This window comes from Arachis duranensis, chromosome 4 (genome assembly GCF_000817695.3).
Source record: "Arachis duranensis cultivar V14167 chromosome 4, aradu.V14167.gnm2.J7QH, whole genome shotgun sequence".
In the NCBI taxonomy this organism is placed as follows: Eukaryota; Viridiplantae; Streptophyta; class Magnoliopsida; order Fabales; family Fabaceae; genus Arachis; species Arachis duranensis.
In genome coordinates this window covers 30668909-30683596 of record NC_029775.3, presented here as the reverse complement: position 1 = coordinate 30683596, position 14688 = coordinate 30668909, and the positions used below count along the sequence as shown (strand labels likewise).

The 14688-nt window shown below is 36.4% G+C and overlaps 1 protein-coding gene across 1 annotated transcript; it reads left to right on the top strand.

Annotated features, from left to right (window-relative positions):
• The first annotated feature begins 1759 nt into the window (after positions 1-1759).
• Positions 1760-6682, top strand: LOC107483961 (RGS1-HXK1-interacting protein 1). The gene is made up of 8 exons (XM_016104575.3): positions 1760-2082; positions 3708-3774; positions 3967-4044; positions 5240-5292; positions 5463-5599; positions 5686-5750; positions 6257-6315; positions 6420-6682. The coding sequence occupies exons 1-8, from the start codon at positions 1891-1893 to the stop codon at positions 6507-6509; spliced, it is 741 nt and encodes a 246-aa protein (XP_015960061.1). The 5' UTR covers positions 1760-1890; the 3' UTR covers positions 6510-6682.
• The last annotated feature ends 8006 nt before the right edge of the window (positions 6683-14688 follow it).

Here is a 14688-nt window from a genome sequence, read left to right as displayed (position 1 = left end):
AAATACAATATTATTAAATATTTTATAAAAATAAAATCTTTCCCCACAAACTGTCTGCCACACCACCCTCATCAATCATCTCACCTCTTCCGCGTTAGAACATTTTTCATCGGCCATCATGTCCACCCCTGTAGCCCCTCTTCCATCACCATTATGGAATCGTCATCAAACAACCATCCACGTCGTTATTAAAATAACCATCCAGCTATCTAGTGAAATGATCATCCATCATTTGTTAATTGTATATACTTAAACTAAATCGAACAAAATAACCATCTACATACCTAATGAATTGAAGATCCAGCACATTTGCGGAGTAGAGAGAGTCGACGGAGACGCATGGAGATAGGAGAGGAGATATGGCGACGGAGCAACCACGACAATTTTGATTAGGCGAGGTTGCGAATTTGCTCCGTAGTATTAATAAAAATTAAAAACTAAAATACCTTGATAATGTAAAGTGGAAATGGCGGTTATGTTATCAACGGGGATGGGGTGTCCATAAAAGAAGAGACTGCAAGTAAGAATTTGTCGGTCTTGAGGTTGGCTTTTAGAAAAACATTTGTGATCTGACCGGGTGCTATGACAATGGTGTTTGTGTTGAATGGTTTTATGTATGTGGCATCAACCTCAACCATCATGAGTTTTGTGCGCTGCTACTTTGAAGAAAAGCTCTTCATTCTCCGCACCATTTATTAGCAGCGTTGGCTGGGCGGTATTGGACCAACTCTGGGGGAGGGGTTGCACAACTGGTGCGTTGCAAGGTTGCGCAAATGATGCTAACTACGCGATGGTGCTGCTCGACGTTCGTGGTGCGCACGACGGCGTCAATCGGAGCTATAGATGACGGCGGCTGCTGTCGGTGGTGGTGCGGCACCGGTGAAACAGGAGGAGACTGGGAAAGAAGGAAGTCACATCACATGGGAGAAAGGGAGGTCGTTTTTGCGATGTACGTAACTGTTACAAATCCTTATTTATTTTGAATTTCAAATTTCAAATTGTTTAAAATTAATTAACTTAATTATCATTTGATGTTAATTTCAATTTACTCTTATTGTACACTAAATTCATTGACTTTTTATACTTTTCACATCAAATTGGATCATTCAAAAATCAAGTTGGGTTGATCTAATAGTTAGTTTACTAATTCGGTTAAATAAATATCGGGAGTTTAAATTTTGCTTTGTACATGCAGCAACTCATTAGTCAATAACAAACCCTTAAATAGAGCTCAGTATCGCAATAAATTAATTTTTAGCCTGTTAAACTAAAAAATACCTTGAGAAACTAAAAAAAAATCGTATCCAAGCTGATTTAGGGAGCAAGCCAAGGACTCTCTCCACTGCTTGGTTAACTCCTTGCCAAAAAATAACCACCCATGATTTTCATATATCATCTACAAAAAATGGTTAAGTCCTATTTCCCTATTTTATAAAATATCCCATTAGAAAAGTATTTTTTTCAATTCAATCTAACTTAAAATCTGTTAAAATTCTTGCTAATTTAAATATTGGAATTTCTTAGGAGTACTCTATTATTATCTAGGTGAGGTCCAAATCTAAAAAATTATAAATTTATTTATAAATAATTAAAACTAATTTTGTATCTACAAAAAATAAATGAACTACAATTTTATATAAAAATTTAATTTCAATAAATCTATCTTCTATCTATAAATAATGTTAAAAGTTTGATTATTTTTGTCACACACAATATTTTTGTGAACAGAAAATGTTAAAACTTCAGTGGAAGGCTAATGCCAGTTTACTCACTTTGCTGGTTTATAATTGGCGTTTAAGCTGAGACAGGGAACGAAAGCAGTGCAACCCGCAACACAACGCGGATCAGAATCCAAAAGAAAACAAGAATAAAATAGAAGAGTAACAATTAATGGCAGAGATAGATTCGTCGTTGCCTTCAGCTTCTCCACCCGCAGATGCTTCCCCTCAGCCCCTGCCACCGCCGTCATCGGAATCCGCACAATCATCTTTGGCCTCCCTCGCTGAGAATCTCCAGCGTTCCGCCATTGAATCTGCTCGTACCGTCCACCACAACTCTTCCAACCATATCCGCACCTTCCAGGTTCACTCACTTCTCTCCTTATCTCTCCGCATGATTTTCTTACTTCAGATGTGCAGCTACGTTCATTTTTCCGATTTTGTTTATGAATTTCATTTCTAGTTCAGTAGAATTTGGAATTGGAAGGCAAATGCACAGTATTACACAATGTTAATAGGGTTTCACTTCTCACACTACTGTACTAACTTTAGCAATTTTTTCCCTTACCATATGATAAGATATGATTGTTGAGTATGTTTCACAAAATCGATGCAGAAGTGGAATTAATTTTCTTAACCAAGTTTATGGTAACAGAGTAGAATGGGTCCATGATATGACTGGTTTTGATCTTGATGTATCATTGTTCATGAGCCGGGTTGAAACCTATTTATTACTCTGTCAATCTCGACTTGGTTCTTTGTAGAGCCTTAGTTCTTCCGTTAAAATGGCTCATAAGGTCATAATACTGTGTCCTCTTATTTGAGAGGTCTAAAAGATGGGTGACTTGGATCATTTCTGCTTATACAAGCTCACATGTCAATGGGACCATGGATTCCTAGCTGTTCCCACGTTGGCATGCGATAGGCCTCAATACCGGCAAATTATGCTCGACTATCCATCGGTATCACCACCTTCATGGCTACACCACTACCACCACTGGCTTTTGCCAGCGTTACTAGTGGTATCTTCACTACCGTTACCACCCACTTCAAATAATGCCACCTCTAGCAGTTCAGGCACCAAGCCACCAACAGCACAAGTACTTCAGTTATCTCTACCATTCTTGCGTTACAGCAAATTATACTACTTTCACCATTAATATAAAAATTCAGAGACAGTGCCACCTTTGCCACTGCTATATGATCAAACCTGGTTTGGTGCTGCCCTTTTACTAGAACTATTCTATCATTTTTCCTATCATCACATTTGCTGTGGGAAGTGGGAACCACTCTCACTGCATACTACTACCACCTATCACTGTTATGTTATCATAACGAAATACTAGTTTAGTTATATTATATATCTGTTGAATTTTCAAATTATAGCAATGCTATTATAAACATAATTAAAATTGTTAATCCAAACAAAATAAGTAGAATTAAAACAATGCTATCCACTATGTCATATGAGATCAGGTTCAGTCCAGAAAAGCTCTAATAATAATATGATGCCATGTTGTTGAACACTTGAACCTGCTAATTAATTATGATTTTTTACTCAGACAATATGAATAATGCATCAAGAATTAGTGATATATAAGATCACGACAACCAAATCTGATTCATTTAAACGATGAAAGTGAAGGCTATTTTCCTTTCATTTTGAGATGTACTTGTATATAATTGAAGTATGTTTCTCTATTTTGTAAGTGATTTGTGACGTCCTTACTTTTACTATCCTACTTTTGTCAATAACGAATATCTATTATTGTCATGGCATAGCTGATTTATGTTTCTTTTTTATTTTTTCATAATGATTATCTATGTTGCAGTGCCATTACTTCTTTAATGTTTATTTTTTCCTTTCTCATGTCACATTTTGTATGAATTTCGGAATAACTGATTATGCGGGGATCCTTTTTTATCCTGCAAAAAAATATGGGTGGCTCCGAAACTCATTAAGGTTTTATATGATTTTCTTTTTTGCAGGATTTTTTACCAGATGCAGTATCACAGTACAGAGATTATGAAAACGCTTTTTTCAACAAAGTTAAAGGTGATTATTAATGGATAGAAAAATGAATATTGTCAATCTTTTGTTGAAACCTATTTCTCGGGTGAGTTATGAGAACAAATGTATCAATCCTCAAACAAGTTGTTAACCATAGAATTAGCTGGGTTATTTCAGTTTTGCAGTAGTCTTTTATAATATATAGAGCATTGATTTATGATCTTAACTGTTTTGAAGATGGAGTGGTGGTTGCAAGAGAGAATCCAGCCTTAGGTGCCGGTTTTGCAATTTCTGCTGCCCTTCTTCTTATGCGAGGTATTTTTTCCCCATAATTTGCAGAGACACATACAAATTTCCTTTTATGACAATATCAAACATTTTCTTATTGTTTTCTCGTGAAGATTTATGCTGCTTTGATTAACCTTAGGAACTCTTTACGATAAGCAATTGAATTTTAGATTAATTGTGGATGTTACGTTGGATGAATACTAGTGAAAATAGAATTGGCAACAAATGCATTAGAGAGGAAGTTGTAGCATCTGTGGGAAGATGGTATGTCTTGCCTAGAGTGGTTTGAGCATATGTAGAGAAGGACTGTTGAAGTCCTGGTTAAGACAGTAAATCAAATGGAGAGTAGTGCAACAAAAAAGAGCTTTAAATTTTGATGGCTTGATTTTAAACATGATTCCCAACTACGAGTCTCCAATATCGTATGAATCCTATAGCCAGCCTTGTTGGTGGTACAAGATTACAAGTTTTATAATTGTATTTTGAAACAGATGAGGTAACTATTTCAGGAACATTGCTGCTTCTATTTTTATTTTGTTTTGAGAATAATGGTTTCCCTTCAATCTTCGTTAAGCATTCTTGTGATTCATGAATGAAGATGCTTGACAATTTGTTTCGTGTCCTATGCTTTAAAGTACAAGCATCATTTGGGAGCCTAATACATTGAAAATATGAAAGGCCACCATGATCTTGTAGGCATGGAAGGTAATCTAGAGTAAGACCTTCTCGCAGTTTAGATTTCATCAATCTTTGATATCTATCCTGATGGATATAGATCCTTGAAAGGCTTAAGATTTGCCTAACTAGGTGAAGTTAAGAAATCTATGTTTATTCTATCCTATAAATGCCATCACTCAACAAATGGAAATGATTGCCTAATCAAATAATGAAGATTAGAACAATACATAAAAAGGTGGCCCATTGCAATAGTGCATGAGCTTCCCACATTAAAGAAGACTCGCACAAATTATTTGGCTCAAAATTTTGTTTATGTTAGTTTCCAGGGGCATTAATAATCAGAGTAGCCAACCCCATTTATTCAGTTATATTTTGGTGGTTGTCTTAATGCATATCTTTATTGGAGTTGTGATCATTCCGACTCTTTTCAGTATTTAGTATTACCATATTTCTTCTGTTTCAAGTCAGTTACATCTAATGTTTTTCTGTGTATCTAAACTGATCTTGTAACTATTAAGCTTGAATGTTAAATTTTCTTTTGCAGGCCCAAGAAGGTTTTTGTACCGTAATACACTGGGTCGATTTCAGAGTGAGGAGGTACTTTCAGATGAACATTCTACTTGCCTCCTTGATCTACTTGCATTTTTTTTATCTTTGATATCTGCGAATTTCTATTCAATCTTACATGGTTGGGTAAAAAGTTTCAATTATCTCTCCAGCGGTAATTAGTTTTCTTTTCCCACCTTGTTACATGAATGCCTGTGAAGGCGCGGTATGCTACTGTTGAAAAGGGTGTGAGGGACTTGAACATTTCAGTAGATTTTATGAAGAAGGAGAGCAAAAAATTGCTTGAAAGGGCAGCTCTCGCTGAGAGGGATATGAAATATGGGCGTACTGAGCTAATGTATGTATTAACCCTAAGGGTAAAGAATGTCTAGTTATTTAGTTATCTGAAGTATGCCTGATTAGTTTGATTCCAATATTGTATAGGAGTGCTGGAACCCAATATCAACAGCTGGCAAAATCATTATACAAAGTTGAAGCACGAGCTAATGGTAAGCTAGCTTTTTATTAACTACTGATAAAATATTTACTGCCAAAGGAAAATTGCATTTTCTATCATTTTGGAAATAGTTTTTGTACACTATCAATATAAAATTATTTCATATCAACTAATGAAATTCATGGAAATTGTTAATATAGCGTATTTTCATATAACTAACCCATAATGACAGACATTACATGATTTCTATCTGATGACAATGTCTGGTTAACTATCCTGATACAAAAGAGATAGATACTTTTTCACTATCTCCATCTCGTATGTCTTAGACGAGTACCAAAAGCTTAGTGCATAATTAATTCCTTTTCTTCTTCGAGTACCAAAAGCTTAGTGCATAATTAATTCCTTTTCTTCTTCGCAATGTTAGAGTAGTCATAATTTTATCAACATTTTTACAAAGGTAACACATTTGTTCTTTCGTTCTTCCCCCCTTTGGTTTGGTTATCTGTGATTCACTGATTGGAATTAATCGTCTTGTATGATTGTATCATACTGTAGATTTGATGGACAGGCTACGGGAGATACCCACCCGTGAAGCTCTTGCGCTTCGAGCTGAGGCAAGACACTTGAACTTGTCTTTTCCTGCTTTCCCAGAACGATGCGTAGTCAAGTTTTTTACCTAATTACTGTTCTTTTTGCTCTGTCACAAACCGGTGTTTAGGTTGCCTCTCTAGCTTCAAGTTTGAAGAAGCAGAAATTTGCTGTGGATAAACGGATCATGAAAATCTCCGAGTTAGGGGTAGCTATATGAATTCAATAAGCGTGTTTAGGACCTTACTTCGGTGCACAGCCATCCCTGTTTGTCCCAATTTTCTTGAACCAAAGCTGCTGTTGATGGGGGCAGATTGCTCTACGAATAATGCAGATACTTCTATTGGACACTGGTTTTTCTTAAAATAATTTACAAGTTCTGTGGGAATCAAAGACGTGGCAAAAGTTGTGTCCGATCGTTATTTGATAGCAAGAATGAGGTTAAAATTTTTTAAAATGGTTGGTTAATGGGGGTGAAATCCCCAAAAATGAGGATCATGTGGCATTTTGAGAATATGGGGTTAAAACAGAAATGATGTTTTCTAAATGAACAAGTATAGGGAGACAACTAGTTTTGAAGCCAACTTAAGCTGACTACGCCAATTAAATTTAAAAAACAAATATTAAAAAACAACTATGGTTATTAAACCTTTTTTCCACACTTACACCTTCAAAACACGTATTGGAAAAAATAAAGGTTAAGTACGATTTGGGTCTCTAACGTAGAGGCCGAAAATATATTTCGTTTTCGGCCTTTTTTTTTGCTACAAAATAATTTCAAAGATTTTAGTTTGTTTTAAAATTGTCATTTTTATCAAATTTTTTTATTTTTATTACCATTTTACTCCTAACTAAAAAAAATAAAAAAAGGAAAGAAAAAGCGTAAAGCGGAAAGGGGGAAGGGAACGTGAAGGGAGAAGAGGGAGGAAGGGGGGTGTTTCGGGAAGAAGAGGGGGAAGGAGAAGGGTCCTTGCCGCCGCCACCGTTCTTCACGGACACCGCCGCTCTTCGCCGCTGCTCCTTTTCCTGGCTCGACGTCGACGCCAGCAGATCCACGAGGGTGGATGTGTCGCACCGCTCACCGTTTTTGCTCCTCCTCCTCGCTCGGCCGCCGGTCGTCGCTGTTTCTCGCTGGTTTCTGGTTTCTTCTGGTTCTGCTGCTTCTGCTTCTGATTATCAATCTGGTTTCTGTTCTATTGTTGTTGTTCTTCTTCTGATTCCATTATCGATTGATTTTTCTAAGTTCTGAGTTATGGGTTTTTGTTTTTCTGAGTTTTAGGTTCTGAGTTTTGATGATGATGATGATTTTCTGAGTTTTGGGTTCTTGTTGTTCTTTTGTTATTGTTGTTCTTCTGCTTCTAGCTGCTTTTGTTGTTCTTTTGAGTTCAGATGATGATTTTCTGAGTTTTGATGATGATAATGATTTTTTGAGTTTTGAGTTCATTAGTGTTGTTTCTGCTTCTGCTTCTATTATACTTCTGCAAAGTTCTGCTTCAGCTTTTGGGTTCAGCTTCGCTTTTGGTTGATTTGGGGAAGAATGGAGAAGGGTATTTTCGTTCGAAGGACGATTTTAAAACAAATTAAAACTTTCGGGACCATTTTGTAGCAAAAAAAGGCCAGGAACAAAATAAATTTCCGGCCTCTACGTTAGGGACCAAAATTGTACTTAACAAAAAAAAAAAATTAACTAATACATACACCTTCTTCATCTCTTTTGACATCTCCCTCTATAGCATCACTCGTCGCACAGTTCATCCTACCAATCGTTGCCGGCCGAATATCACCCAGCCACTCCGTTCATTGCGATCCCAAAGGTGCCATCGATCGCACGACCATCCTTCCCGAAACCCAGCCCGCAAGGAACGCATCTCCGTTGCTACGTAATACCTTTGCTTTTCGCGGCAAAGTTTACGCGCAACACCACCGTCCTCTCCTCAAGTCGATCGCGAAATGGATTCATTTGAAATGGAGGACATATTGAGTGATGGAAGCATTTAACTTGTCAATCACAAAAATCATGAACCTAATGTTAACGTATGTTTAGGATCTTTTATTTTTGCATGTTCATTTTTTTTATAGATTTGTTATATTTGTTTTCATGGGTGTTTGCAAGATTCTTCTTGTTATTTTTTATATCTTTCATGTTGGTTCTTCTCCATTATTTTAGTGGAGGATGAATGTTTAGAAAATTCCATTTGGGACGTTCTCATGATTTGAGTTTTGGTTATTTTATTCATAAAAGTAGTTTTTTTCGAATGTATATTATATGTTTTTACTAATATTAGGATGTAAATATTTAATAGGTATCTATTGATTTTTTGTTTTTAATTTAAATTAAGATATCTATGTGTAATAAAATGCCTTTGATATATGAACAAAACATTTCAAACATTATTAAAAAAATAACTACATTGCACAAGAAGAAACAATATTATACTTTTGCTCATCGTCTCTAAAAATATACAAGAGTATACAAGACTACATAGGAATAAACCATATTTAAAAATAACTTGAAATGTTTGTACTTTCACATTCATTTTTTTAAGAATATTCATTATTGAAAACTCATAGAAAAAATAAAAATGAAATTTTAAATTATTATTTGTTGTTGTGTATGACACATGCATAAAAATTGGATTCCAGGATATAAAATTAGATATCTATGTGTAATAAAATATCTTTCTTTATTTGTTGTATTTTGGATTTTTTAGAGCAATTAGTTGTTCTATTTATTAATTTTAATTTTTTTAATTTATATTTTGGATAGTTTATATTTTTGAATTTTTGATTTATTTTTTTTATCACTGTATGTTATTTTTTTAATTAGTCTTATAATGTTGAAATTAATATATGATGGAGTTTTGCGTGATTTCTGGAAATTAAGACGTGTAAAACATTTTTATAAGATTATTTTTGGTTGTATAATTTGAGTATTTATTTTATATTGGAATTCGATTTTTTTTTTAATTTTTGACATATTTAAAAAAAAAGAGATTTATATGATTCTTTTGTTATTAGGATATGGATTATTATCATGTAAGCATTCATGAATTATTGGAATTATTCAAATTCACATATCTATTAAGTTTGATTTAATTATTTTTAATGTCTAGAATTCAGAATTTAGAGTTTAGAAATAGTTGAAGGTTCAAAATTTTAGGTTAAGAATCAAGAATTATGATTTAGTATTTAGAGTTCAAAGTTTAGTGTTTACAGTGCAAAGATTAAGGGTTCATAGTTTAAGGTTTAGTATTTAGAGTATAGGGTTTAGACTAAGGTTGTAGGGTTCTGTTTCGGGGCTTACCTAGAATTGGATGATTGGGCTTGAATGAAAGGCCCAAACATTGAAGCAGGGTGGCCTCCGCGCTGTTATTGCTTAGGAGCTTCCGTCCGAGTTTTATGCTTTGAGGAATGGGAGGTGGTACCTGCAAAGACACTCCGATACTTCAGTCAGTAAAGGGTTAAGCATGTTTAGAATATTGGAACTTAAGTTTACTTGAGTATGTTAGGGTATTTATAGGAGACGAGCCAATAACCACCGCTGAAGTAGTTTCACTTCTAATGGTGGATAACCATCCTTTTATCTTAGGGTTGTTGAGATCTCCCTTCTAGAAGTGGGAGCGGAATTTACGGAAGCAGTTATTCACTTGGATAAGTGTTAAGTGCTTGCTTACGTTGACTCCGAGCTCTTTAAGGAGGTCGGATAGGTAGTGAAGTCCAATTTTTTGGATTAAGCCTCTTAGCTAGATATGGGCCTAGCTTATGTATTGGGCCAAGGTATGAACAGTGCCTCTACTTGAGTCCGATCTCTTTACTATGAGTTGGATTTGAGTAATACTTGAACTCGGGGATGCTTACGTTGATATTTATTTTTAAGTCGGAAAATTGACGTGATTTTAGTTTTGGAGCCGACGTGATTTTGAATCTTCAATCGTCGCGTCTAATCAACTGGTTCTACCGTTTGGCTTTTGCATTTACACGTGGAGGGCGGTTACGTTGGTAACGGCGCACCCTTTTAATGAGTGGGCTAATTTACGATTGTACCCTTAAGGTCTTATAAATACCTTCCCTCTCTTTCCTTTACTCCTCTTTCGTCTTCTCTTTGAGTATACTTCTTTTTTCTTTTTCAACTCAGCGCTCTGCTTTCTGTTCTTTTGGTGCTTGGTGCCTTTCTCGTCCTATTCTCCGTTGACAGCTTTCTTCTCTAAAAAAAGATTGGTTTCTCACTACCTCCTTCCTTTCTTGTTTTTACAACGCTTTCTTTATTTCTGTTAGGGGGATTTCGGGTAGGCTTTATTGCCATTATTGTAGTTTTTGCCACTGTACTAGTTAGGAAACTTTAGAGACTTTGCGTATTTTCTCGAAAGGTTGTTTCTTTTGTGATTTTGTCAACAGTTCCTGCTTTGCTAAAGAAAATTTTTCACATGCGACTCTGTTTTGATGATTTTTCTTTTTCTTTGCGGAATGTAGGTATATCATCCCTTATGTCTCGCCCTTCTGTTCAAAAAATGTCCTCGAGGGTTCCCGAGGATCTATTAAGATGGGTAGATGCCTCTGTCCTTTGTGAGATTCCCTTGGTAGATAGTGTTTTTGTTGATGAATTTTAGAAACACCATAGGCTCTGTGACATTGGGGAGGATGAGGTCAAATACGAATTAGTTGCCCCTGATTTAGAGGACAGAGTCTGTTTTGGCAAAGTGGTCGATTCAGATCCCCCTTTTATTTTTATGTATGATTGCCTTTTTATTAGGCTGGGGGTGACTTTTCCTTTCTCTGATTTTGAAACTGAGGTTCTTTTTTACTTCCAAGTTGCTCCTTCTCAACTTCACCCTGACTCTTGGGGTTTTATGAAGCTATATCAACTTGTCAGTCGGGAGCTTGATTTTTCGATTTCCCTGAAGATATTCTTCTTTTTTCATCTTACCAAGCATTTTAGTGCTTCGTCTAAAAACAAGCAACAGTAGGTCTCTTTCCGTGCCATCCATGGTCGAAAAGTATTTTCGATTTTCGATGAATCATTCCATGATTTCAAAAATTTCTTTTTTAAAGTCTGAGCTGTAGAGGGTCACCATCCTTTCTTTCTTACTAAAAATGATGAGCCTCATTTTCCCTTATACTGGGTAGAGGCAGCCTCTATCCAAAAGTACCATCTGGTAGATTTGGATGAGGTTGAAGAGGTTGTAATTGAGTTTTTCCAAGAAGCTTGGGGGCGGGCTCCAAATCTCGATATAAAAAAGTTCCTCCTCGGAACTCGGAGTTATGTTCGTACTGAATTAGGTAGTTATTTACTATTTTGTTTCGTGGATGACTTTTTGTCTTTTCTGACTTATTCACTGACGTTCCCTATTTTCTTTTGTAGAAAATGAAAAGCGGATCTAAAGTGTACCAAAAAGTTCAGGAGGCAAAGAGAAACGCCCGGTGACAAACCCTAATTTGACGGTTTATCTTGTATTGATTTTAGGGGATTTTATAACCTTTTACCCACATTTATTCAATAAAATAGCATGGTTTTGTATATTCTCCTTTAATTGTGCTTAAGAGTGAAAACATGCTTTTTAGGACTTAAAATAGCTAAATCTAATTCTCCTTGATTCCACTAGATGCCTTGATATGTTTGTTAGTGATTTCAGATTGAAAAGGCTAGGAATGGATCAAAGGAGTGAAGAGGAAAGCATGCAAAGTGGAGAAATCATGAAAAGTCAAAGAAGTTGAACTCGCCCATGGACGCGCGCGCGCACTTGGCACTTGCGCGCACCTGCAAATCACCCCATGGATGCGTACGCGTGCTGTGCGCGTACGCGTCGATGCTGGTTTATGATTTTTTAATGAAAATGTGACCAACGAATTCTCAAGGGTTGTGGGGCCCAATTCCAACCAACTTTGGCGCCTAAACTGCTATTTAAAGCCAAGGATTGAAGAGCAAAGGGGAGATGAGTTCATTTTCACTCATTAGGATTAGTTTAGGATAGTTTCTAGAGAGAGAAGCTCTCACTTCTCTCTAGAATTAGAATTAGGATTAGGTTTAGTTCTTAGATCTAGATTTTAGATTCATCTTCTTCTACTTCTATCCTCTTAATTTCTTTGTTGCTACATTCATCTTTTTCTATTCTTTTGTTGTAATTTCCTTTATGTTGTTCTTACATTTTGTTGTAGATCTAGTATTGATTCTTCTACATTCTTCCAATTCAATAAGAGGTAATCCATAATAATTGTTCTTCTTTGTTTTTATATTGTTGATCTCTTGTTTTTGTAGTTATAGATTCCTTTAATTCTTGCATTTAATGTTGTTTACTTTTATTGCACTTTATGTGTTTGTTAAAATGTCTCCTCTAGATTTAGTTTAGATTTTGTTCATCTTGGCCTAGGTAGAGTAATTAGTGACACTTGAGTTATCTAATTCCTTTGTTGATTGGTAATTGGAGAGATTGCTAATTGGTTTGGAGTGCACTAAAGCTAGTCTTTCCTTGGGAGTTGGCTAGGACTTGTGGCTCAAGTCAATTCATCCACTTGACTTTCCTTTCTTTAGTAAGGGTTAACTAAGTGGTAGCAATGAACAATTCTCATCACAATTGAGAAGGATAACTAGGATAGAACTTCTAGTTCTCAGACCTTGCCAAGAGCCTTTTTATAGTTGTTAGTTTATTTTCATTGCCATTTACTTTTCATGCTTCTTATCCAAAACCCCAAAACACATTTCTAACCAATAACAAGACACTTTATTGTAATTCCTAGGGAGAACGACCCGAGGTTTGAATACTTCGGTTTATAAATTTAGGGGTTTGTTTTAGTGACAAACAACTTTTTGTATGAAAGGATTATTGCTTGGTTTAGAAACTATACTTCAACGAGATTTTATTTGAAAAAATTCTAAACCGTCAAAAATCCAATCGTCACCCGGGCCCAAGCTACTCAATTGCAAGAAGATGGAACATCGACAACTTCTTCTCCTCTAAAGCCAGATTCAGGTGCGACCTCCTTCGGCTTGGCCAAGTCGGTAGATCTTTCTACCCCTCCCCCTCCTCTTCTTCCCTTTTGTACCTACCCCTCTAGTTCTTCCCTCCTCGGAACCCATTTCAAAGAAGAGAAAAACCTCAGAGCCTGGTATCACCAACATTGGTGACTCTGTTTTTAACGGGGTGAAGTTTTATGAGAGGCATATCCTTTCGCATTGCACTATTGCTATGGATGATGCCTCCATTAGAAACCATCTCCAAATTTTAATCTGGGGAGGGATTTGTACTGCTGAGGTGTGTACTTCTCTACTCAATGAACTGGAAAAGACTCCTCTGAATGCAACCCAACATTCTCTAGAGGCTTTTGAGGGTCAACTAGCCATGTTCCATGAGGATGAGAAGAGGTTGACGGAGGAGAGGAAACAAATTAAGGAGGCACTTTCGAAGTCTCACGAGAGGGAGAAGCAGTTGATGGGCTCTTTGGTTATGGCCGATGGTCTGAAGGAGAAGAATGAGCAGAATTATGTGCACTTGTTTACTGAGAAAATAGAGCTTAGGGAGTAGCAGGATCGGCTTAGGAAGGGTTACCAAGACTTGGAAGAGTCAGTGGCTAAAGGCACCGAGGTGGTGTTTGAGGTGTTCAAAGAGCAGGTTCGAGTTTTGGCTCCCGACTTGGATCTTTCACCTCTTCACCCTGATAAGGTTGTTGTTGATAGTAAAATTGTGTGCCTCGTCCTCCTACCGATTCTAAGTTGAAAACGGCTGGGCAGCATTTAGTGGAGTCCCTTCCTCTTGAGGCTGATTTATCCGAGGGGTTCCTGTAAAGTTCGTCCGCTCAACCTGGGGCTGCTCCGACCTTTACTGCCGAAGAGATCCCTCCTGTTCCTCCGACTTCTGTGACCGACCCAACCTCCCCTCCTGATGATGACTCCAATCCTTTTATTGGTTCTATTTGAATTTGCTCTTAAGGCCCGGTTTGTGGGACTGTTTTTGAACACTTTATTTTTTATTTCGTATATTTTGTGGACGGTTGCTAACTTTTTGTCCTTAATAGGTTCTTTAACAAAAAGTTTTATTTCTGGTCCTTTTTGGATAGGACCTTTAACAAAGTAGTTATTTTATCATTCTTGGGATGACGTTTGCTTTTTCCATGAGGGATTTTTGATTCATAAAATTGATGAGCGGATAATTTATACGCTTTTTGGCATTATTTTTAGGTAGTTTTTAGTAGGATCTAGCTGCTTTTAGGGATGTTTTCATTAGTTTTTATGCTAAATTCACATTTCTAGACTTTACTATGAGTTTGTGTGTTTTTCTGTGATTTTAGGTAATTTCTGGCTAAAATTGAGGGACCTGAGCAAAACTCTGATAAAAGGCTGACAAAGGATTACTGATGCTGTTGGATTCTGACCTCCCTACACTCGAAATGGATTTTCTAGAGCTACA